Source organism: Lissotriton vulgaris, chromosome 9 (assembly GCF_964263255.1).
Source record: "Lissotriton vulgaris chromosome 9, aLisVul1.2, whole genome shotgun sequence".
Lineage (NCBI taxonomy): Eukaryota > Metazoa > Chordata > Amphibia > Caudata > Salamandridae > Lissotriton > Lissotriton vulgaris.
Window position 1 is genome coordinate 787,683,239 of NC_141697.1, and position 25,800 is coordinate 787,709,038.

At 49.5% G+C, this 25,800-nt stretch overlaps 1 protein-coding gene across 2 annotated transcripts in view; it reads left to right on the top strand.

The window, feature by feature from the left end:
• The window catches only part of LOC147692265 (actin-related protein 2-like), a 201,195-nt gene that overhangs the window by 62,731 nt on the left and 112,664 nt on the right, over window positions 1-25,800 (top strand). For both annotated transcript variants that reach the window (XR_015300016.1, XM_086938523.1), the window contains exons 3-4: window positions 57-272; window positions 16,959-17,031. Coding sequence is in view for 1 of the 2 variants with exons in the window: in XM_086938523.1 (XP_086794649.1) it covers window positions 57-272; window positions 16,959-17,031 (289 nt within the window). In the remaining variant the exon portion in view is untranslated. The remainder of the gene's footprint in view (window positions 1-56; window positions 273-16,958; window positions 17,032-25,800) is intronic.

Sequence of the window (25,800 nt, forward strand, 5' to 3'; positions counted from 1 at the left end):
GGCTTAAAGTACCTGAGAATAGTTTTGATGGATTCTTTTTGTTTTTCTGCGGGCAGGACCTTATGGTGGGTGATGAGGCCAGTGAGCTACGTTCCATGCTTGAGGTTAACTACCCCATGGAAAATGGTATTGTGCGCAACTGGGATGACATGAAGCACCTTTGGGACTACACCTTTGGACCCCAGAAGCTTAATGTGGACCCCCAGAACTGCAAGATCCTTCTAACGGAGCCTCCCATGAATCCCATCAAGAACCGCGAGAAAATAATTGAGGTGAGAACCTTTGAGTTTTTTTTGTAATTTTTACATCCTCGGCTTGGGGAAACTTTTCTTTTGAAGGTTACTTAAGATGATGACCACTTAAATGTGAAAAAGCGAATAATGTTTCATAGCGTTGTTCAGACACCACATAAAAGCATCTACCTTGTCCCCTTTCTCTATATTGCCTGTGAGAAAGGGCTGAGTTACTAAGACTGGGTTAAATTAAAATAGATGATTTGCCTTCTGAAGTGGCAACTGCTAGCCATAAAAGTGGAGTTTTTTGAAACTCAAAACGAACTGGCATGCTCATGCAAGGGAAGGAATTTTAGTTGATGGAAAAAGTAGTTTCTGTTGAGACTCCCCTTTGGCCAATTATTTCACCCTCGTACTACCTTTGATATAACTTTAAAGAGACTCGTTATAGTTCTTTCACAGTGCCACCATTTCAGAAATGAAGCATTTTCAGCATGCTGTAGTACGAAGCCATGGTTGTTGCTTATTTATTTTATGCAACTAACAACCATTGACTAAGCTAATAGTACTGGCTCGTTGTAAGTATAATGTTACTTGCTGTATTATTGTTCTGGATATAATGAGAGAAGTAGCAAAACACCAGTCGGGCAGAACACTAAGCTAAGCATATTTTTTCAGCTTATATGCTTTCAAGCCACAGCTTTAATTGCATCAGTTGCGCTCCTTTGAGAGACAAACCCCCCTTCCTAGTTTTTTCATCCCACTTGAAGCCCTGTCTGGCGCTAAAGCATATCCCATTTCATTCAGGGCCAGAGTTCTGCAAAAAGCCACATTTGGCTCATTCTCACATGGTGAGAGCAGATACCGTGAAGAAGGTGCAGCCTGTGTGCTTCTAAACTAACATGGGTCACTCTTTCATTTCTGAACAAGCATTTGCATTACAATAGGTCTCGCATTTGCGAGAGTTTGAGCTATTGGCATTGTAAATTAAAATGCTTTTTATTTATGTGTTTAGAAAACTTGATAGCTGTGCTTAAACATGCACTATGTAGGATTTCTGCACACATAAATAAAATGAATTGTCATTTGCAATGCCAATAGCTCAAACTGTTGCAGTCGGGCGACCTATTGCATTGCAAATGCTTGTTTTTATTTTAGTATCAGGAACCTTCATTCTTTCATTTTCCGTGCTTAAGTGGCTCCCTCATTGCAGATTTGTGGCAAAGGATGGGGATTTGTAACACTGATTGATTAACAATAAACATTGATTAGCAATAACTGATTGATTAACAATAAACATTGATTAGCAATAACTGTGGTTACAAAATGCCAGCTCACCAGATTTGTAACCAGAGGCATTGCTTTACTGTTATAGATGCGGCGAGGCGTGTAACAGATGGCTCTGTTCATCAAATGCCCTTTCGCCCGGGCGCTGTCCCTGCCCTGCAGCGCCCCCTAACAGCCCACTTTGCTGCTGCTCATGCCCGCTGCTGCCCTCCATGATTTCAACAATGCAAAGTCCGCGGCATCGCACCCATAAACATTGTAAACAATGATCACATGGTTACTGGGAGCGAGTTATGGGTCGCTTGGGGGGGGGGGGGGTTGACAATGGTTGTTTTTTCGTCCGAAAAGTTTTGTATATTCACTTATTGTATATAATTGGATATTAAACATAATTTAATCAACGTATAACTGCACACAGGACATCGATAACTAGGATGTTAACAATTATATAAAAGTGTGTAAAGTTTCTACGAATACAATTTTGTAAACAACGCAACTTTATCTAATGTTTGGAAAAAAATATCTTGTGGTTGATCTATATCGTCATAAAGTGGATTACATATCCGTTTTTAGAGTGTGTCATTTTAGGGTGACCAATCTGAGTGAAAAATACCAATGTGCAATATTATTGTTTTACCTTTTCCCTATCTCAAGTGGGTGTCAACACAGAAACGATAATTTTGGTTTTTGCACGCAGACAAATGTTGACTAACTGGCTACAAAATGGAACAACCAAATACTAATGCCTCAATGGGGCTACACAAATGCCAGATCCACCAACCTATAAATAGGCACAAAACGTACGTAGAGGCAGACTCGGGCTCTGTTTTAACGGCCAGACACGTGATTCAAAGATTACCTCTTTCTAGGGGTAGGTGGTACTGTTGCAAGAAAGTGTTCACAATATGGCTGATGTGCTATACAAGGCTTCTCAAGAGAAGTCATATTTATTTTATTTATTTTGAAAGTTTTATATAGCGCGGACAAGATCTTTGCAGATATCAGAGCGCTTTACACAGAAGGGGTACATGAGGAAGCATAGTCAAACAGATAAATCAGAATCATGTAAATCAATAATACAGGTAATACAAATAAACAACTGTGTCAAACAGGTAGTACAGATCGGTGCGGAGTCTTTAAAAGAGTCCGAAGTAATAGTTCAGGTGTATTTTGCCATGAGGATAGCTTTTACTTCTTTCTTAAAGAGTGTAGTGGAAGAGATGAGCCTAGTTTCGGGAGGGAGTGAGTTCCAGATCCTGGGTGCCATTCCTGAGAAGGAGCGTTTATAGGTTTTTACCTTCCGGAATCTACGAGGTTTCAGCAAAAGATTGTTTGTGCCTCTAGTGTTTCTAGCGCCGCCAGAGATTGTCAGCTTCTGAGTGAGGTAGCCGGGAGAGTTCAGGTGTACCGCCTTGTGTGTCATGCAGGCGATTTTCAGATGTATTCTGGCTTCAAAAGGCAGCCAGTTCAGGGATTTCAAGTCAGGAGAAATATGAGAGTGCTTTTTTGACCCAGTGATGAGTCTCGCTGCAGCGTTTAGGGAAGCTCTTAGGGGTGCAGTAGTAGTTAGGGGGAGTCCGCAGAGGGCAACGCTGCCATATTCAGTTCGAGGGATGACTAGTGCTTGAACTGCCGTTTGGAAGTCTTTGGCTGGGAGGAAAGGTTTAAGTTTCCTCAGGGTATTGATTTGGAAGTTCGCTCCCTTACTTGCCTTGCTGATATGTTGCTGCATGTTGAGATTGGTGTCGAGGGTTATGCCTAAGGATTTAGCTGAGTCCACGATGGTGGGTTGGACATTGAGTGCTGTTAGGTGTTTAAGCCAAATTTGAGTGGTGGAGATCTTCGCTGGAGGTGAGATCAGAAGGAACTCTGTTTTCAGAGAGTTGAGTTTGAGATGGTTATCGGCCAGCCAGGATTGGGTGCTTCTGATCGTTGAGTTTAGGAGCAAAATGTTTGAGGGATTGTACTTTGAGATAAAGTTGGGTGTCATCGGCGTACATGTGAAAGTGTACATTGGATGCCTGTAGCAAGGTGGTGAGAGGTTCCATAACTAGGTTGAACAGAGTTGGGGATAGGGAGGATCCTTGGGGGACGCCCAGCGTTACAGGTATTGGCGAGGACAACAGGTTGTTGCTCTTGAATTTCTGCGACCTGTTGTGTAGAAAGGAAGTGAACCACTTGAGAACAGTTCCAGATAAACCCATTCTTGTGTTTAGTAGTTCGAGTAAATTCTCATGTTTAACGGTGTCGAATGCTGAAGAGAGATCAAGAAGGATGAGGAGGCAGGTGTCGTTTTGGTCTAGCATTTGAAGTGCGTCGTCAATTATGTGAGTCATAGCAGTTTCTGTACTGTGTCTTGCTCGGAAGCCTGATTGATGAGGGTTGAGGAGATCAAACTGTTCAATGTGTTTAGACAATTGTAATTGTGCGCATTTTTCCAGTAGTTTGGCGAGAGTGGGGATATTAGTAATGGGACGGTAATTGTTCAGATCAGAGGGGTCGGCTGTAGGTTTCTTTAGTATAGGTGTGACTTGTCCAACTTTGAGGGAGTCAGGTATGGTTCCTTGTTGAAGTGAGCTGTTGATAATTTTAGTCCAGAGTGGGAGAAGCAAAGGGGTAAAGTCTTTTACAGCGTTAGCAGGAAGGGGATCTGTGAGGTGATTGGATGGTTTCAAGGTGCTGAGCAGTTTGCCAATTTCTTCTTCAGAGTAGGTGCCAAAGGTTGACCATGTAGCATTGTTTTTTGGTTCAGTGGGTGCTATGCAGTGGGGTTTGGAGTAGAGGCTTGCGCCAATACATCTGAAAGAAACACGTTAGTGTTAGATTCCTTACCTTAGAATATCCCCAGGTGTCAGTCTGGATCCGGAAACTTTTGCGTAGCAGTACCCTTGCGCGTCGGTAGGCGTCGTCTGCAGGCGTCCCCTGCGGGTCCGTCGTCGGCGTCGTGCGCCGTGATGACGTCGCTGGAGTACATAGATGCCGCCTCCGCGCGCTGACGTCAGTTCTTCTTTTTTCCGCGCCAGTGGACGCAGATCTGAAGAGCGGTACCCGGTCTTTTGACCAAGTTTATTACAACTTATATCTATCTTTTGTGCCTGGTAGGATGCCCGGTTTCAAAAACTGTGACGGTTGTGACCGCACGATGTCGGTCACGGACCATCACCGACTCTGTCTCCGGTGCCTGGGCCCCGACCACGACGTCGATTGCCGGGCTCTGACTAACAAAGCTAGGCGGGAGCGGTCCCTCGAGCTCCGGGTGTCGGCCCCACGTCGAGAACGGTCTCGGTCCGGCCGGAGGTCCAGGGAGCGTTCGAGGGAGCGGTCGCGGAGCCGCGCCGAGCGCTCCGGAAGTCGACATCACTCGTCGAGTTCATCAGGTAAGAAACACAAGAAGTCGGGGCGTCGTCATCGTACCCCCGACTCCCCCCGACGCTCGCGCGATGCGGCCGGGGGTTCGGGTGACCCCACCCCTGCGACTCCGCGGGAGTTGCCGGCGCGGCCTGCCCCATACCCTCAGGTCCCTGGGCAAGGTGCGACGCCTGAGGAGATAGAGGCGTTCCTCATGGCCATGAGGGCCCTGTCTCCTCCGGCGGGTTCCACGGCGCCTACGGGCCCAGTGAATCCGTCCGGGGGCCCTAGCGGTTCAGCTGACCCTGCCTCGACGCCGTCGGGTGCTCCGGCCCCGGCGCCGCCGACCGCGCCGATCCCGGCGCCGCTAGGGCCTTCGGGGTCGACGCCGGATGGACGTCCAACATCTCCGGCGCCGATTCCATCGGGGTTGCCCCCGACGCCGGTTCCTCTGTGCCGGCTTCGGGCGGCACCGGGGCTCCGGCTCCGGCTCCGGACGGCGCCGTCCCCATACCCTCACCGAATCCGGACGCGGAGTCGGACCGGCGTCGCTCGACGCCGGGCTCGACGCCGATGGGGCCTGTCGACCCCGTGGAGCCGGTCTACATGGTTGACACCGACTATGGTGATGATGTGGAGTACGGTGAGGGCTGGGAAGGGTCTGAGGACCCTCTGTCACGTGAGTGCCAGTATGACATGGACTGGACAGGTGATTTGGGGGACGCCAGTGGTTTGGATGACTCTCCTAACCCTGGTTTTGTCTCTCCTCCTTCCGTGGCATCGGAGGAGGGAGCTGCTTATTCAGTGTTGTTGATGAGGGCTGCCAAGGCCTTGCACCTTGAGCTCCCCGTCGCGGCCGTGAGGCCTAACATCCTCACTGAGGTCTTCAAACCGCGGTCATGCCCACAGGAGCCTCTGCTGCCGTTTAACGAAGCCTTATCAGACGTTCTGTTGGGCACGTGGTCCAGGCCCTCTTCAGGTGCGCCTGTTGATCGGAACGTGGCCAGACGCCACCGTCCTTGTCCGGACGACCCCAAGTTCCTGTCCACCCACCCCACCCCTGAGAGCCTGGTGATCCAGGCCTCTACCTCCCAGTCCGCATTCCCGTCGGCCCCGCCCGACCGGGAATCCAAGAGGTATGACCAGTATGGCAAGAAGGTCTTCTCGTCCCTGAGTTTAGGACTGCGGTCTTGCAACACCGCTTGCCTCTTGGGCCGCTACACCCACTCTGTGTGGGATACGGTCGCGGAACTGCTGCCAGAATGCCCCATGGAGGTGCGGGCAAAACTCTGCAAAGCTGTAGCTGAGGGCCGAGATGCAGCTAAATATTCTATTCGATGTGGTCTTGATACGACCGACTCGCTAGGCAGAGCGATGTCCACGACGGTGGCGATTCGTCGTCACGCCTGGTTGAGATCCGCCAACTTTTCGGCAGATGTCCAGAATACTTTGATGGACATGCCGTTCGATGGCTGTCACCTGTTTGGTGACAAGGCGGACCACGCGCTGGAACGCTTCAAGGACTCCAGGGTCACAGCGAAGTCCTTGGGTCACTCGACCCAGCGCCAGCAAACGGGTTCGTTTCGCTCCTTTCGTGGCCACGGAAGGGGCGTCCCCACACGTGCTGCCAGCCACGCACCGCAGCAATCATTTCAACGCGGTGGCGGCCGTGGAAACCGCCGTGGAGGCGGTCGGGGTCCACGGCGGGGTCAGGCCACATCTCCCCCCGCAGCATCTGCCTCAAAATCCTCCTAGTCCGTGCTTTCAGGCCCACGTGACGCCAGTGGGTGGCAGGGTTCGCCATCACCACGCCCGCTGGCGCACGATCACATCGGACAGGTGGGTGCTGCAAATCGTCCGAAAGGGCTACTCCCTCCCCTTCGAGACCACTCCTCCAGCCATGCCACCGCAGAACCACCGTGTGTCGGGGGACCACTTGCAACTTCTGCAGGAGGAAGTTACGGCCCTCTTGGCCAAGGGGGCCATCGAGCGCGTTCCTGGGCCAGAAGTAGGACGTGGTTGCTATTCCCACTACTTTCTGGTGCCCAAGAAGGACAAAGGGGGCCTACGTCCTATCTTGGATCTCAGGAACGTCAACGGCTTCCTCCGGAAGGAGAAGTTCAAGATGTTGACTTTGGCTCAGGTCTTGGCTGCCCTAGACCCGCAAGACTGGATGGTAGCGTTGGACTTGCAGGATGCGTATTTTCACATCCCTGTCCTGCCGGCCCACCGGCGTTACCTGCGGTTCACGGTAGGCCAGGAGCACTTTCAGTTTATCGTGCTCCCCTTCGGCCTTACCAGCGCCCCACGGGTGTTCACAAAGGTGTTGGCGGTGGTCGCAGCACATCTGCGCAGGTTAGGGGTTTCAGTCTTCCCCTACCTCGACGACTGGTTGTTGAAGGCGGGCTCGCCCCAGACAGTCGTCCACCACCTCCAGATGACGGCAGACCTCTTGCACGGCCTGGGGTTCTACATCAATGTGCCGAAATCACACCTGTGTCCCTCTCAAAAGCTCCTTTTCATCGGAGCGGTTCTGGACTCGGCGCAGTTTCGGGTTTATCCTCCGGAACGGCGGGTCCGGGATATTCAGGCTTTGATTCCCATCTTTCAGCCGCTATCCCGGGTTTCGGTCAGGTTGACGCTGCGGCTGCTGGGGCTGATGGCTTCCTGCATCCTTCTGGTGCATCACGCCCGGTGGCGGATGCGGGCTCTGCAGTGGGACCTGAAGTTTCAGTGGGCCCAGCATCAGGGCAACTTGTCCGACCACGTCTTGATCTCGGAGGGCACTGCGAGACAACTTCAGTGGTGGCTTACGGACCGCGATTGGGTCAGAGGCAGATCCCTCTCCCTTCCCCAACCGGAGCACGTTGTCGTGACGGACGCGTCCCTCCAGGGCTGGGGAGGCCACTTGGGCGGGGCGGAGATCAGAGGCATCTGGTCTCCGGCGGAGTCCCGGCTCCATATCAACCTGTTGGAGCTACGGGCGATTCGTCTAGCACTGAAGGCATTCCTCCCCTTTGTCAACGGGAGTGTAGTGCAGGTGTTCACAGACAACACCACCGCCATGTGGTACTGCAACAAACAAGGCGGGGTGGGGTCGTGGACCCTTTGCCAGGAGGCTCTGCGCCTCTGGCAGTGGCTGGAACGTCAGGGGGTGACTCTGACGGTTCAACACCTGGCAGGTTCTCTGAACGCCAGGGCGGACGAACTCAGCCGTCGGTGCTCGATGGATCACGAATGGCGTCTGAACTCGGACGTGGCGCAAGGCCTCTTTCGGAAATGGGGAGAGCCTTGGTTAGATCTATTCGCCACAGAAGAGAACGCGCAATGTCATCAGTTCTGCACGTTGGAGTTTCCAAGACGGCACTCGCACGGCGACGCCTTTCGGCGCGAGTGGAGTTGCGGTCTGTTATACGCCTTTCCGCCTATACCACTTCTGCCCAGAGTGCTGAAGAAGATCAGGCGCGACCGGGCCCAAGTTATCCTTGTGGCTCCGGACTGGGCTCGAAGGTACTGGTATCCCGAGCTACTCAGCATGTCAGTCGGTCCCCCGATCCGCCTGCCCCTTCAGGAGGACCTTCTGTCGCAGCAGCAGGGGACGGTCCTCCACCCGAACCTGTCCAGTCTCCACCTCCATGCTTGGAGATTGAGCGGCGGCAGTTGAGGCCATTTGACTTGCCTCCTGAAGTCTGTGATGTAATTCTGGCAGCCAGGCGTCCCTCCACAAAGTCGGTATACGCCTGTCGGTGGAACAGATTTGTGGCATGGTGCACAGCAAAGGCTGTGGATCCTCTCTCTGCCCCTCTTTCCGAGGTTCTTCTGTTTCTTCTCTCTCTTGCCCAGCAGGGCTCTGCTCTGGGCACTATCAAGGGCTACCTTTCGGCCCTTTCAGCCTTTCTCAGGCTTCCTGATCAGCCTTCTTTGTTCAAGTCCCCTATTGTAACGAGATTCTTGAAGGGCATCACACACATGTATCCTGTTCCGTTTGTGATGCCTCAGTGGGACTTGAACCTGGTTCTAACCTTTTTGATGTGTGCTCCCTTTGAGCCCCTTCATTCTTGCCCTCTCCGTCTTCTGACTTTAAAGACGGCTTTCCTGGTTGCCATCACCTCTGCCAGGAGAGTGAGTGAGCTCCAGGCTCTTTCTGTCCAACCTCCTTTCTTGTCCATCCATCCTGACAAGGTGGTTCTGAGGACTAGACCTTCTTTCCTGCCCAAAGTAGTTTCTGCTTTCCACATCGGGCAGTCCATCACCCTCCCTTCCTTCTTCCCGCCTCCGCATCCTTCAAAGGATGAAGAGCGGCTCCATCGTCTGGACCCAAAACGTGCGCTTTCATTTTACTTGGATCGCACACGCCAGTTCCGGGTGGATGACCAACTGTTTGTTGGCTACGTGGGTGCGAAGAAGGGACGGTCGGTCTGTAAACGGACCATCTCTCGATGGGTCGTTCTATGCATCAAAGCGTGCTACTCTTTGGCTCGGAAGGAGCCTCCTGTTGGGCTGAGGGCCCATTCCACTCGGGCCACGGCGGCTACTACTGCCCTGGGCCGGGGAGTCCCCTTGCAGGACATTTGCCAAGCGGCTACGTGGGCCTCGCTGCACACCTTTGCGAGGCACTACTGCCTGGACAGTCAAGTCCGGAGGGATGGCTTCTTTGGCCGTTCTGTCCTCCAGGACTTTCTGGTGTAGTATTGTATTGGTTCGCAGACCCACCACCGGGGTTGGTATTGCTGGGGTATCTATTCTAAGGTAAGGAATCTAACACTAACGTGTTTCTTTCAGATGAACAAGTTACTTACCTTCGGTAACGATATATCTGTAAGAAACATTAGTTAGTGTTAGATTCCTTACCGAACCCACCCATCCTCCCCGTTCTGCGAACTGATACCTAGGGTTAAGGACATCCCTTTCAGGGCCCTAGTTTCAAATGGCACCAGTGTTGGTTCTCTCATGGCTCTGCGTCTTCTGGCGCGGAAAAGCTGTGTACAAAGAACTGACTTCAGCGCGCGGAGGCGGCGTCTATGTACTCCAGCGACGTCATCACGGCGCACGACGCCGACGACGGACGCGGAGCCGCAGGGGACGCCTGCAGACGACGCCTACCGACGTGCAAGGGTACTGCTACGCAAAAGTTTCCGGATCCAGACTGACGCCTGGGGATATTCTAAGGTAAGGAATCTAACACTAACTAATGTTTCTTACAGATATATCGTTACCGAAGGTAAGTAACTTGTTCTTTTGTTGTACTTTAAAGGCCCTCTATTCTATTGTTCACAGTCAAACCCCGTCCACTACAAAAACATCATTGACATGTGATGCAATCCTCCCAGTGTACTTTTGAAGTTTGTATCTTGGCAACTCGACTCTCTCGGTGTCCCCACCTCTGTCTCAGTCGAGTCGGGGCAGAAGGTAAGAGCTGTAGCTAAGCCAGCAGCAGGAGAAAGGTGTACAGCTGCCATGAATATGAAGCTCGGTGTGCCTCACTTTATAAAAATAAATGTTCGAGGCATGTGGGCTGCTGCCCGCATACAGATAAGCATCCTGTATGCAACAAATGTTTATCACCAGATCATAATGAAGATGATTGCCTAGCTTGTGCCCAGTTCCGGTCCAAAAAGACGATCCAGAATCGGCGGGCGGCGAGGCAAGAGATGCAGAGGTCGACACCGGAGCCCGAGAATATCTTCGAGGAAGAACTAGTAGACGTCGAAGACTCGGATCAAGAAGAGGATCAAGACTCCGAGCACGACTCTGAATATTATGTCGACGAGGAAGAACACATCGTTGAGGTCGATTAATACGACCAAGACATCGTAGCTGTCGAAGACGACTCCAATGACAACGAGGGACGCCCCACACAGACACTACACTTATATCAGAGACTCAGGTCGAGGCATCGCCAACAGGCCTTAGCCAAGATCTAAACATTGATTCTAAAGCCCTGCAATACAGCCCGGCTAAGAATATACAAAAAGAGCCTTCTAAAACACGTGATCCAAGACCGGTTCAATCGAAACCGAAAGTCATCGGCACAACAGTCTTCGGACCGAACGTCGTCGAACCGAAGGGGATAAACACAAAGGGCGCCGAGCTGAAGGCCAGCTTTCCATATAAACCTTCGAAACCAAGGGCCGTCGACTCGAACAAATACAGTTTGACAGCCGAAAAAGGGCAAAAGTTGGTCTACGAAAGCAAAGGGGCTACGCACAAGCTGGTCGTCGACCCGAAAACGAATCCGAAAGTAGACCAACCAAGAACGGTCGAGCCGAAGCCCATCGATCCGAAGAAGGGCGCCGAGCCGAAGCCCATCGATCCAAAGAAGGGCATCGAGCCGAAGCCACAGGCTCCAAGAACACCTGTACAGCCGAACAAGCCAGGACTCCAGATAAAGGTTGTCGAACTAATAAAACCAATCGGTCCAAAAAAGGTGGTGCAACCGGTAAAAGACCTCGCACCGACAAAACCTGTTGTACAGACACTGCCCATAAAACCTCAAAAGCAGATCCCGGCACCAAAAACGGGCAAACCGAAAAAAAGCTTCGAACCGAAGAAGGTCAAACCTAAATCATTGGCATCTAGGCAAAAGACTGTGTAAGAGGAGATCATCCACCCAGACCCCTCTACAGAATATCAGTCTAAACTATATATTGACCCAAATACCGGGAAAGCGACTGTTCACAAAAGGAAGAAAAGACCAGTGCCTGCTGAAGACTTTTCTACTATTCCACTCAAAAAGAAAAAAAACTGTGTAACCTCTCCTATTCTTTTCGAGCCTATCTCTCCAGCTATGCCTACTACTCCATATGCACCATACTCACCTACACGCTCTGACTACAACCCAGATGTAGATCATGACACAGATGTTGGTTTTGGATATCCACAAAACCCAAATGTAGACCCCAATTCACAACCATGGGGGGGTGACCCAGACCCTGATGAGGCTCAACCCATTATAGACGCACCTGCATACCCAGCTAAGCCATCACCTACAGAAGACACAGTGGCATTCAACTCATTATTAGATAGAGCAGCGCTCTACCATAATATAGAAATGCATGCAGATCCTATAGAGGAAGATTTTCTGTTTGATACTCTTGCAACATCAGAAAAGACTGTCAAAACACTTCCCATGTTAAAAGGGGTCCTAAAGCACACAAATGACATATTCAAAGACACTGCTAGGGCACGTGTCATCAACCCTAGAATTGAAAAAAAGTATAGGGCTGCACCATTAGACCCTACTTACATCAAGGGACAACTGCCTCTGGACTCACTGGTGGTCTCCAACGCACGAAAGCGTGCAAATTCTCAAACTACTGGAGAGGCTCCCCCTCCTGACAAGGAGTCAAAGATTTTAGAGGCATCAGGCAAGAGAGTAGCTGCTCAAGCAGCAAACTCATGGAGAATTGCCAATACTCAAGCCTTGTTGGCTAGATAAGACAGAGCGCACTATGACAGCTTAGAACCAATTCTCCAACACTTACCTGAGCCTTTTAACCCCTTCCACACTCATGACGAGCTGGGCTCGTCATGGTGTAGCCTCCTCATACACTGATGACGAGCCCAGCTCGTCATAAAACAATGAAAATAGCGAATTCCCAGCACAGGAGGGGAATTGCCTTAGCAGCCATGGAGTTAAAGAGCAGGCCAATGAACTTGTACAGGAGGGAAAGTTCATTACCAATGCCTCTATTAAGTGTGCTCTAGACGCGGCAGACACAGCTGCCAGATCTATCAACACAAGCGTACTGCTTAGGAGACACGCATGGCTTCGCATATCTGGATTTAAGACTGAGGTCCAGAACACAATTCTTAACCAGCCAATCAATCCAGATTTTTTGTTTGGTCCAGCAGTTGACTCAATTCTGGACAAAATGAAAAAGGACACAGAGACCGCAAAGTCAATGGGGCCTTTCAGTCCCAGCAACACAGAGGCTCCTTTCGTCGCTCCAACTACAGAGGAGGAGCGCGAGGTAACACATCGCAGCAATCCTCCTCATACAAGAGTAATACACAATCCACATACAATAAAAACACAAATCGTGGTGGATACCGAGGAAATGATAAGGGCAGAGGTCGTGGAGGCAATGCCAATAGATCCTCCACTAATACCAAACGGTGACTTCCTGGCACTACCCCCAAACCATACAACACCGGTCGGGGAAGGCTACAACAGTTCCTACCAGTCTGGCTAAACATCACTACAGACAAGTGGGTCAGGCAAATTATCCAACATGGCTATTGCCTAAAACTCACATTCACACCACCCAACATACCACCCGTACACCGTCCAATGTCAAAGGAACATATAACATTATTGCAGCAAGAGGTCATCAATATGCTGCAAAAGGGGGCTATAGAAGCAGTCCCATTAGAACATCAAGGAACAGGAGTATACTCGCTATACTTCCTCATTTCCAAAAAGGACGGGTCTCAGGCCAATATTGGACCTCAGGCCCCTCAACCAGTACATTTTATCAGAACATTTTCACATGCTCACTCGGCAACAAGTCTTACCACTGCTGCGGCAGGGAGACTTCCTAGCAACTCTAGACCTCAAAGACGCATACTTTCATATACCAATACACCCTGCTCACAGAAAGTATCTCAGGTTTACAATTCAAGGACAACACTACCAGTTCAAAGTCCTACCATTCGGTGTAACAACAGCTCCACGGGTGTTCACAAAATGCCTAGCAACAGTGGCGGCGCATCTCAGGAGACAACGCATTCATGTGTACCCATATCTGGACGATTGGCTAATACAAGCACCATCGGCCCAGCAATGTGCCAGCCACATGTCAAAAACCATTCATCTCCTGCACAGTGTAGGTTTCTCGCTGAACTACCCAAAGACACACCTACAACCCTCCAACGTACAACAGTACCTGGGAGCTACAATAGATACACTAGCAGCAAAGGCATATCCAAACACAGCACGAATCAACGGAATGCAAACGTTAATACAAAGGTTCAAACCACAACACTCATTGCTAGCTCGAGTGTTTATGCAGCTAATTGGCATGATGGCCTCGTGCATATTCATAGTCCCTCATGCCAGACTACACATGCGTCCGCTACAAGAGTGTCTAGCAAGGCAGTGGAACCAGGCTCGGGGGCAATTAAAAGACCTAGTGTTGGTGACCAGTCGGGCATACAACTCTCTGCATTGGTGGAATCCACAAAACCTTTGCAAAGGACGACTGTTCCAGGAGCCTGTCCCACAAATAGTGATAACGGCGGACGCATCCCTGCTAGGCTGGGGAGCCCATGTCCTGCACTACACAGTCCAGGGTCTATGGACTATACAACAGAAAAAGATGCACATCAGCCTACTAGAGTTGACGGCGGTCTTTCTAGAACTAAAAGCGTTCAAGAAACACTTATGCAACAAGACTGTGTTGATCCGGACGGACAACATGACAGCTATGTATTATATTCAAAAACAGGGAGGAACACATACCCCACAACTATCGCATCTAGCTCAGAGTGTGTGGAAATGGGCCATTCAAAGGAACATGTTTCTCATGGCAGAACACCTCCCAGGCAAGGACAATCAAATAGCCGACCTGCTCAGCAGGCACAGTCAACAGATGCACGAATGGGAGATTCACCCCAATGTTCTCCAACCATTCTTCCGGCAGTGGGGACAACCGGAGATAGATCTGTTCACCACAAGTGAAAACGCAAAATGCCAGTACTTTGCCGCCAGGTTCCCACATCCGCAGTCGCAGGGCAATGCGATATGGATGAACTGGTCAGGCAAATTTGCGTACGCTTTTCCCCCCGCTCCATTAATACCTCTAGTGGCACGCAAAATGCGCCAACATTCACTGACGCTAATCCTAGTTGCTCCCACAATGGCGAGGCAACCATGGTACACAACGTTCCTAGAACTGTCAGTGGTGCCTCATCAAAGACTGCGACTCACTCCCACTCTTCTAACTCAGAGCCATGGAGAAATCCAACACCTAGATCCACAACAGCTAAACCTGGCGATCTGGCTCCTGAAATCCTAGAATTTGGATACCTCAACTTGCCTCCAGACTGTATGAATATTATCAAAGAGGCAAGAAAACCCACTACCAGGGCATGGTATGCAGCAAAGTGGAAACGTTTAGTCATTTACTGCAGTAACAACAATATAAACCCATTAGATGCTTCTACACAAAACATCATTTGCTATCTCTTGCACCTACAACGTTGCAATTTAGCCTACTCATCCATCAGGATACATGTAGCTGCGTTAGCAGCATATCTCCAAAACAGGCAACACCTTTCACTGTTTAGAGTGCCAGCAATTAAAGCATTTATGGAGGGACTTAAACGAGGAATTCCCCCAAGGCACCCACCTTCACCAGTCTGGAATCTAAACATCGTTTTAACCAGACTTATGGAACCACCTTTTGAACCACTACAATTTCTTACTTGGAAGGTGGCTTTCCTTATTGCCACTTCTTCACTTAGGGCTTGCAGCTCACTAACTCTTCTATCTATTCAAGAGACATTCATTCAAGTACATGCGAATATAGTAGTTCTCAGAACAAACCCTAAATTCATGCCAAAAGTGGTATCCCATTTTCATATAAATCAAACAATAGACCTGCCAGTGTTCTTTCAAAATCCACAGACAGTTGCTGAAAGGGCCTTGCATACTCTAGATGTCAAAAGAGCTCTGCTATACTATATAGATAGAACTAAGGCATTTCGAAAGACAAAACAGTTGTTTGTTGCTTTCTCACCACAACACAAAAGCAAACCTATTTCTAAATCGGGTATAGCCAGATGGATCGTTCAGTGTATTCAGATATGTTACTTGAAGGCAAAACGCACTTTAACAGTTCCCCCTAGGGCGCATTCTACACGCAAACTAGGGGCATCCATGGCTATCCTAGGAAATATTCCTTTACACAAAATTTGTAGAGCAGCCACATGGTCAACCATACATTTACCAAACACTATTGTGTAGATGTACATTCCAAACAGCAAGCTGCTGTAGGACAGGCTGTTCTCAAAACTCTTTTTCAGACTGCTGCAGCTGGCACGGGCAACCACCGCTAAGGGAGATACTGCTATACATTCTATGTACAGATATGAATTCAGCAGCCCACATGCCTCGAACGGAATATGCTACTTACCAGTATGCATCTGTTCTTGGCATGTAGGGCTGCTGACATTCATATCGCCCACCCGCCTCCCCGGTGCCTGTCGCAGCTGTAGCATTCACTCTTTGCATGGCCATCTCTTACTATACTATACTCCATCTCTGCCACAATGGCGAAAAACAATCTGGGGATGGAGAGGATGCCCATGCACACTGTAGTCTGAGGGAGGAGCCACCTATCTTGTGATACTTCGAAGACTCTTCCAGGGCAACAATGTGCAATCATCAGGACCCAACACTAGGCGGCGATCTATGCATAGATATGAATGTCAGCAGCTCTACATGCCAAGAACAGATGCATACTGGTAAGTAGCATATTCCATACATTTTAAAAGAAAAGGATTTTGTCAGTGCGCGCTATAAGACAGTTGCGATGCCACCACGTGAACTTTACGAAAAAGTAAAAAAATGAAATAAAAAAAGGATTTGGTTGAGCCGTGCTACATGAATGGCGCTGCTTCCATTGTTAAAGTTCAAGACATCGGGGTGAAAGGCGCGCCACCATGAATATCAAGCTTGGCGTGCGTTTCGGGAGAGTGTGTCCAACAGCAGGCAGGAGAAAGCCCTGTAAAACAAATAGTGCTCTGAGGCAGTAATTGAAAGTTGGCACATAACAACACAAGTAACAGGAGGTGTCGTTATGGGAGGTTACGAAAAGAGACAAGGCGGTACTAAGGAGGGACTACTACCCTACTATTGATCAATGTAAAGCCACCATTTACAAAGAAGAGTGACATGAAACAATTAAAAAGATGGACTGAAAGTGGTCAGAGCTTCATATTCATATCCTGAATACAGCAAGTCTCGAAGAAACAGGGCAAGCGCTGCCTAGGCAAGACCTAAAAAGGACAACTAACTCTATGCTGGTTACGCATGCATAAGGTTATACTAACTGGTACTCTGCCTTCTTTTTTCTTCCATAACAGGTGATGTTCGAGACATATCAGTTTGAAGGGGTCTACATCGCTATCCAGGCTGTACTGACGCTCTATGCGCAGGGTAAGGACATGCACGCACACCTCTTTTAATCAGTCTCAATATATTCACTTCAGCTCTTTGATGCATGGAAGTGCCAAAGTATTTTAAGTGGATAACAGAACATGGTGGGGATACACAAAGGAGAGTTGCGCTAATCTGTTCTTTTCAAAAGGGGACTTGTTTAATATTTGAAACCATTTTAATATTACCCTTTCCCAATATTATTAAATGCCTTGGATACTTCACAACAATTTCACTGTTTGAAAGTTTATAATAACCCTGCAACATATTTAGGTGGTCCGGAGGGTTACTCAAAAAAGGCTTTCCACGCTATCAGTGTTCAGTATTTATCCTCCATCTCCTAATAGAAGTCTGCCAAAGACGTGGATGCTCATGACAAGGTCAGCTCGTCATGGGTGTTACCTGCGCTGTGCTTATGACGAGCTGACCTTGTCATGATTCTATAGTATTCAAGTATTTTCAGCACAGGAGGGGAAAACCCCCTAGCAGCCAATGTGTTAAAGTCACTTAATACCTGAACTTACCACAAAAAACATGAAATAATTTTGAGCACTGATTGGCATGGGTAGTAGTGAGTGAGTTTATTTGATTCAAATAATTAAAATTGTTAAACAAAAACACATGGCTCATGCCATGAAACACAAATAAAATTTCATTCATAGGCCCATTAGTCTTGTAAAAAGATTTGGGCATCATATCGTAGACGATAATAAAATATAACGGTGCATTATACTCGGTTGCATACCTTTCATGTAAACACTGTCCTTGTTGAGTCTATCAGCAAATGATAGAAATCCAGAGTGCCATCTAGTTGGCACCTTCTGAGTAAAACCAACCGTTATTGATGCAGAGGTCAAATTATGAAGTTGAAATTATTGCACATAGGAACAGAGCGCGCCAAAAGACGCAGTTAAAATTTCAGTTGTGTGACAGCAATTTTTTAAAAGACTTTGGACATTATATCATTGGTAACAATAAATTAATAGATGTACATGAGACTCAGTTGAGGTGTCTTTTGTGTGTCCATTGATTAGCACGGGTACATCTGCCTACAGGCAGGCAGTTGATTATTGTTTCCCATTTGAAACTTATCTAAAACAACATTTCTCCAGTCCAGCCTCCTCGCTGGTACCATCCAAGTTGCTTATTGAAGCTTTTGTTCAATCACGTTCTTACCTCTGTACAAGTACCTCTTGCCTGGAAGGAGTCCATAATTCAACCAAGCCACAAAAAAGAGCCCCAAAACAACTCAGCCAACTTACGTCTCATGAGCTTATTGTACGTAGAAGGAAAATTATCTGCAAAACATCTATTTAACATTTTAACTAACTTGGTAAACAACAACCTCCTATCTGTTTTTCAAGTCGTTTTTTCACCCTGGATGTGCAAAAATTGACAGTATTACTGCCTCAACATTACTTGCTGCAAAGCACCAGAGAAATGAGGGCACACTATGCATGCTTTGTTGACTACATCGCTGCATTTGACAAAGTGAATCAAAATCATCCTGGGACAAAACCTCCCTCCCTGGGTATTGATAGAGGTGTGTTACACCTTATATTAGCCTTGCACACACACACACATGGACAACACTGGTAGGAAACCAACAGAAACAATGGTGCGTTCTAGCACCCCTTCTTTTTTTCTCATTATATTTCGGACATGCACCTTTAAATTCATAACACCAACTTTGTTCCTCCTAAACTAGGTACCTACCAGGTAAGTAATTTAGTGTTCGAGGCATGTGGGCTGCTGAATTCATATCTGTGCATAGATCGCCGCCTAGTGTTGGGTCCGGATGATTGCACATTGTTGTCCTGGAAGAGTCTTCGAAGTATCACGAGATAGGTGGCTCCTCCCCTGGACTACAGTGCGCATGGGCATCGCCTCCATCCCCAGATTGTTTTTTTCCGCCATTGGGTTCGGATGTGTTTCGGTTCCCTCTGTCGGAATCGATCGTTGTTTAACTTTTCTTGCTTGAGACCAAAAGGTCTTTAGGATTCGCATCGGTATTGTCCATCGTTCGGGTTGTTTCTTTCTCAGCTCCGAACACTTGCTGCCCTTCCGCGTGCTCTCGGCGCGGACGGGCCTACTCGACGCTCCAGACTACTTAACATGGAACGGACTCCGTTTAAGAGGTGCCCGGTGTGCACCTCAAAGTATTCACACCTCGACGTGCACCCTGTGTGCAACAAGTGTTTGTCGCCGGACCACGATGAGGCCAGGTGTATGGCCTGCTCCAGGTTCCGGTGTAAGAAGACTCTCAAGATTCGTCGGGCCGCTAGACTCCAGGCCCAGTTATCAGCGCCCCCGCCGGACAACATCTTCGAGGAAGACGTTGAGGACGACACCGTTTTACAAGTTTCAGACTCCAGCCCGGCGTCAGAAGATGACAACTACGACGCGGGGGACGAGGAGTTTGAGGAAGTCGTCGGAGAGGTAGGGGACGACGACGGGGCCATTGCCACCGTGGAGGATAGCTCAGAGAAGGAGCATCCTCATACTGACTCAGGGGTCAATCCCCATTATACGGCCCAGGTCGAGGGATCGCCTTCGGGCCTTACCCAAGACCTCAATACTCGTTCCACTGCCCCGCCTCCGGGCCCGGCCACGGACATTGGTGATGCGCCACTCCCGGTGAAGAAACCGAAAGTGAAGCCGTCAGGGTCCACACCAACGGTATCGAAAGTGAAAGTCGCACTGGTGGGACAGAAGGCTACTGAGGCCTCGGCGCCTAAAAGGTCCAAAATGGCCGCCGACACCAAGAGCCAATCCAAGATGGCCGACCCGAAGACCCCGGTGTCGAAGCCGAAGGCGAAGACGACCGACGCGGCCGCGTCGGCGCCGAAGATGGTCGAGGTCGACGACCCGAACAAAGCCTCGAAGAAGCGTCAGGACGACCCCAAGGCTCTGGCAGCGCCGACTCCGGGCGTTGAGGCCAAAGGTGATGATGTCGGCTCCGAAGACCGTGCCTTTGATCGCCGACCCGACTCCGGCCTCGGGGGAATCGCTCGGGGCGGGATAGCCCTCCCCGTCCTTAACCAAGAAGGTCACGGAATCCCTTCAACGCATTCGGAAGGACGCATTGGCTCCCGAACCGAAGAATGTGGTGCCGAAGCCTCCAAAGAAACAGGCAAAGGCGCAGACGCCGATCCGCTTCACGCTGCCGCCGAAGACGACGCCGAAGGCTTTCGCTCCTGGACATGGGGCCGGGGTGCCCTTAAAGCTAGTGTCGACACCTAAAGCGTCATTGGTAGTGCCGAAGCCTCGGCTCCAGCCACTCGCGGACGAGGAGCGTCGAGAGGTTGTCATCGACGCCAACACAGGCAAGCTCTCTCTCCTTAAGAGGAAGATCACCCCGGAGCCAGTGTTAGAACATTTTCGTATTCCACTCAAGAAGAAGTTGGACTCTGCGGGTACTTCTGCCCCTATAGAGCCTGCATCTCCACACAATCTGGAACTCTCACCAACTCATTCCAACGCTGGGGATGGTGATGTGGATGAAGAGGACGAGTACAATTATCCGGCGTACTCGGATCCTGAGGAGATCAATGAGCCATGGTCTGCTGGAGGCGACCCTGAGGACCCTCAGTCAGGACCTGAGCCGCAGCTCTTTGCTGCAAAAACTTCTCCAACAGAGGACTCTGCAGCCTTCAACGCCCTGATTGAAAGAGCTGCGGCCAATCATGATGTCGACCTCCATGCGGACCCAGTGGATGTCGACTTTCTATTTGACACTTTCTCAGTGGCTGAAAAGTCAGTCAAGACATTGCCCATGCTCAAGGGAGTGCTGAAGCACGCGCCAGAGGTTTTCAGGGAGCCCACTCGGGCGCGAGTCATCAATCCTCGTATTGACAAAAAATACAAGGCAGCGCCCACTGATCCAACGTACATCAAGGGACACTTGCCACTAGATTCTTTGGTTGTATCCAACGCACGCAAGCGGGCAAACTCGCAGACCACGGGTGATGCTCCTCCCCCAGACAAAGAATCAAAGATCTTTGAAGCCTCAGGGAAGCGTATTGCTGCGCAGGCAGCTAATATTTGGCGCATCTCAAACACGCAAGCCCTACTCGCACGCTACGATAGGGCACATTATGACACCCTTGAAACACTTCTACAGCACTTACCTGATCAGTACAAAGAGGCAGCAGAAATGCTAATTCAGGAGGGGAAGCTAATCACTAATGCTTCCATTAAGTGTGCGCTGGACGTGGCTGATACCGCCTCCAGGGCTATCAACACTAGCGTGTTACTGCGTAGGCATGCATGGCTTAGAATATCAGGCTTCAAACCAGACGTTCAGACAACCATCTTAAATCAAACAGTCAATCCAGACCACCTGTTTGGCCCTGAAGTGGATGCAACCCTTGAAAAAATGAAAAAAGACACGGACACTGCCAAGTCTATGGGGGCCCTCCAGTCCCAGCAGTTTCGGGGTGGTTCCTTTCGCCGCTCCAATAACAGAGGCACCTCAAGGGGTCAGGCATCGCAATCCACGCAATACTATAAAAGCAACACCCAGACCTCATACACCAACAAGGGTAGAGGTGGTTACAGGGGCAACAACGTCAAAGGCAGGGGACGTGGAAACAACAGCTCCAGGTCCACCACCACCAACAAACAGTGACGCCTTGTCACTGCCCCCCGACCACACAACACCGGTCGGGGGGAGACTCCAGCAGTTCCTGCCCGCGTGGAAATCCATCACCACGGACAGGTGGGTCAAATCTCTTATCCAGTACGGTTACTGTCTGGAACTCACTTCCACTCCTCCAAACATACCTCCAAGAAACCGTCCTATGTCCGGCGAGCACTTGCACTTGTTGCAGCAGGAAGTCCAAGTCATGCTGCAAAAAGGAGCAATAGAGCTCGTTCCACTGCAGGAAAGGGGAACAGGGGTGTACTCTCTGTACTTTCTTATCCCCAAGAAGGACGGATCCCTCAGGCCCATCCTGGACCTCAGGCCCCTCAACTGGTACATTCTGTCGGAGCACTTCCATATGCTCACGTTGCAGCAGGTTCTCCCTCTGCTTCAGCGAGGGGACTTCCTGGCTACGCTGGATCTCAAGGATGCATACTTTCACATTCCCCTGCATCCTTCACACAAGAAGTACCTCAGATTCACAATTCAGGACCAGCACTACCAGTTCAGGGTTCTGCCTTTCGGGGTCACCACGGCGCCAAGAGTTTTTACAAAGTGCCTGGCGACTGTGGCGGCGCATCTACGACGCCAGCACATCCACGTCTATCCCTATCTAGACGACTGACTCATTCAGGCAAAGTCAGAACAACAGTGCGCCGACCACGTGTCCCGCACCATTCATCTCCTGCACGATCTGGGATTCTCTCTGAATTACCCAAAATCCCATCTCCAACCCGCCCATATACGGCAGTATCTGGGCGCAACAATCAGCACTCTGGCAGCCACTGCGCAGCCATCTTCAGTGAGAATCGCCAGTATCCAGACGCTGATCCAAAGATTCCGACCTCAGCACTCGCTTCCAGCGAAGGTGTTCATGCAGTTGATAGGCATGATGGCCTCCTGCATCTCCATCGTCCCGCACGCGAGGTTACATATGCGTCCGCTCCAGGAGTGCTTAGCACGTCAGTGGACTCAGGCTCACGGACAACTAACAGACCTAGTGTTGGTGAGCGGTCGAGCGTACAACTCTCTGCATTGGTGGAATCCACAAAACCTTTGCAAGGGCCGACCGTTCCAAGAGCCTGTGCCACAGATTATCCTGACGACGGACGCTTCTCTCCAGGGTTGGGGAGCGCGTGTACTCCACTACACAGTGCAGGGACTATGGACATTACAGCAGAGGAAGATGCACATCAATGTGTTGGAACTGATGGCGATCTTCATGGCCTTAAAGGCATTCAAAGTACATCTGTGCAACAAAGTCGTGTTGATCCGGACGGACAACATGACGGCCATGTACTACATCCAGAAGCAGGGAGGCACACACTCTCCGCAGCTGTCTCATCTGGCTCAGAGCATGTGGAAGTGGGCCATTCAGAGGAACATCTTCCTCATGGCGGAGCATCTCCCGGGCAAAGACAATCAGATGGCGGACCTGCTCAGCAGGCACAGCCACCAAATGCACGAGTGGGAGATACATCCATCTGTTCTCCAACCGTACTTCCAACGGTGGGGTCATCCAGAGATAGACGGTATACACCTGTTACAACGCATTCGTTACTCCGCACTACCATTACAACGCGACTTTTACAATGCATACCATTACAACGCATTGCGCTGGGGGGCGCTCTAGGATAGGGAATAAGTATAATTTACTATCCAACACCTTCCCTAGGGTCCACGGGGACTGGAGTTAGAATAGTAAATTATACTTACCACTATCCAGCACCTCAAAGCGCTATGCGTTGTAATGGTATGCGTTGTAATGGTCGCGTTGTAACGGTAGGTAGTTGTAATAGTATGCGTTGTAACATGGTACATCCGAGATAGACCTGTTCGCCACAAGGGAGAACGCAAAATGCCAAAGCTTCGCCGCCAGGTTCCCACACCCGCAATCGCAGGGCAATGCGATGTGGATGAACTGGTCAGGCAGATTTGCGTACGCTTTTCCCCCAGCACCTCTGATACCGCTGGTGGCACGCAAGCTCAGGCAGCACTCGATGACTCTCATCCTGGTTGCTCCAACGTGGGCTCGCCAACCATGGTACACCACGTTTCTGGAACTTTCCGTGGTACCGCATCAGAGGCTTCATCTCACACCCAGCCTTCTGACGCAGAGCCATGGCGACATTCAGCACCCAGATCCGCAACAGCTCAACCTGGCGATCTGGCTCCTGAAGTCCTAGAGTTTGGCTACCTCAATCTTCCCCCCGATTGCATGGACATCATTCGGGAGGCAAGAAAGCCCACTACTAGAGCATGTTATGCGGCTAAATGGAAGCGGTTTGTCATTTATTGTGCAGACCACGACATTAACCCGCTGGATGCTTCCATTCAGAACATCATATGTTACCTGTTCCATCTGTACCAATGCAATTTGGCGTATTCTTCCATTCGCATTCACCTGTCTGCGATGGCCGCATACCTCCAGAATAGGCAACACCTTTCACTTTTCAAGGTTCCTGCTATCAAGGCGTTTCTGGAAGGACTCAAAAGGGTCATTCCACCACGGACACCTCCAGCTCCAGAATGGAACCTCAATGTGGTTCTTACAAGGCTGATGGGTCCTCCTTTTGAGCCACTACACTCTTGTGAGCTTCAGTTTCTGACTTGGAAAGTGGCATTCTTAGTGGCGATTACATCGCTACGGAGGGTCAGTGAGTTGCAGGCCCTCACCATCCAAGAGCCTTTTTTCCAAGTCCATGCAAACAGGGTGGTGCTCCGCACTAACCCTAAATTTCTACCCAAGGTTGTATCTCAATTCCACATAAACCAGACAATTGAGTTGCCAGTGTTTTTCCAAAACCCTGAATCGCTGGCGGAGCGCATGCTCCACACCCTTGACGTCAAAAGAGCCCTTATGTACTACGTTGACAGGACGAAGGATTTTCGTAAGACTAAGCAGCTTTTCGTTGCCTTTGCATCACACCACAAGGGTAACGCCATTTCCAAAGCTGGTATCGCTAGGTGGATCGTGAAATGTATTCAGATCTGTTACGCTAAGGCTAAACGCACTCTTACAATTCCACCAAGAGCCCACTCCACCAGAAAGTTGGGGGCCTCTATGGCTTTCCTTGGGAACATTCCCTTAGAGGATATATGTAGAGCAGCCACATGGTCTACCACACATACGTTTACTAAACATTACTGCGTAGACGTGCACTCTAAACAGCAGGCAGCTGTAGGGCAGGCTGTTCTCAAAACACTTTTTCAAACTGCTGCAGCTGGCACGGGCGGCCGCCGCTAATGGAGGGACTGCTATGTATTCTATGCACAGATATGAATTCAGCAGCCCACATGCCTCGAACTGCAAATGCTACTTACCAGTATGCATCTGTTCTTGGCATGTAGGGCTGCTGACATTCATATCGCCCACCCTCCTCCCCGGCGCCTGTAGCAGCTGCAGTATTCATTTTATTTATGCTCATAGCATGTGCATCACTTACATAGTTCACTCCATCTCAGCCAATGGCTAAAAACAATCTGGGGATGGAGGCGATGCCCATGCGCACTGTAGTCCAGGGGAGGAGCCACCTATCTCGTGATACTTCGAAGACTCTTCCAGGACAACAATGTGCAATCATCCGGACCCAACACTAGGCGGCGATCTATGCACAGATATGAATGTCAGCAGCCCTACATGCCAAGAACAGATGCATACTGGTAAGTAGCATTTGCGTTATTCTGCTAATATCACCATCTGCTCACAAACGGTAATAGGACTCGAGTTAGTTAAAAACTCTAAATTTGTTCAATTTATCAAATAATTTTACAGTTAACATCACTAAAATTAAAATACTTTCATTTGGAATGGCAATTAAATTGGGAGTTGGGCGAGCAACCAATTGGTTATATATATATATATATATGTATGTATGTATGTATATATATATATATATATGTGTGTGTATATCTATGTATATGTGACTACCTAGGCTTTACATTGGAAGCCAAATTAACAGCATCTTGGCAACTGTCAAAGATAAAGGCAGAAGCTTTTAAAGTACCAAATCAATTAAGAAATATACTCCAATACATAGTGGAAAAGCAATCAATCCAACAATCCTGGGTTTGAACGCTGAGTTATTTCCAGTTTTAACATGCCTCCATTTCTCTCACATTAA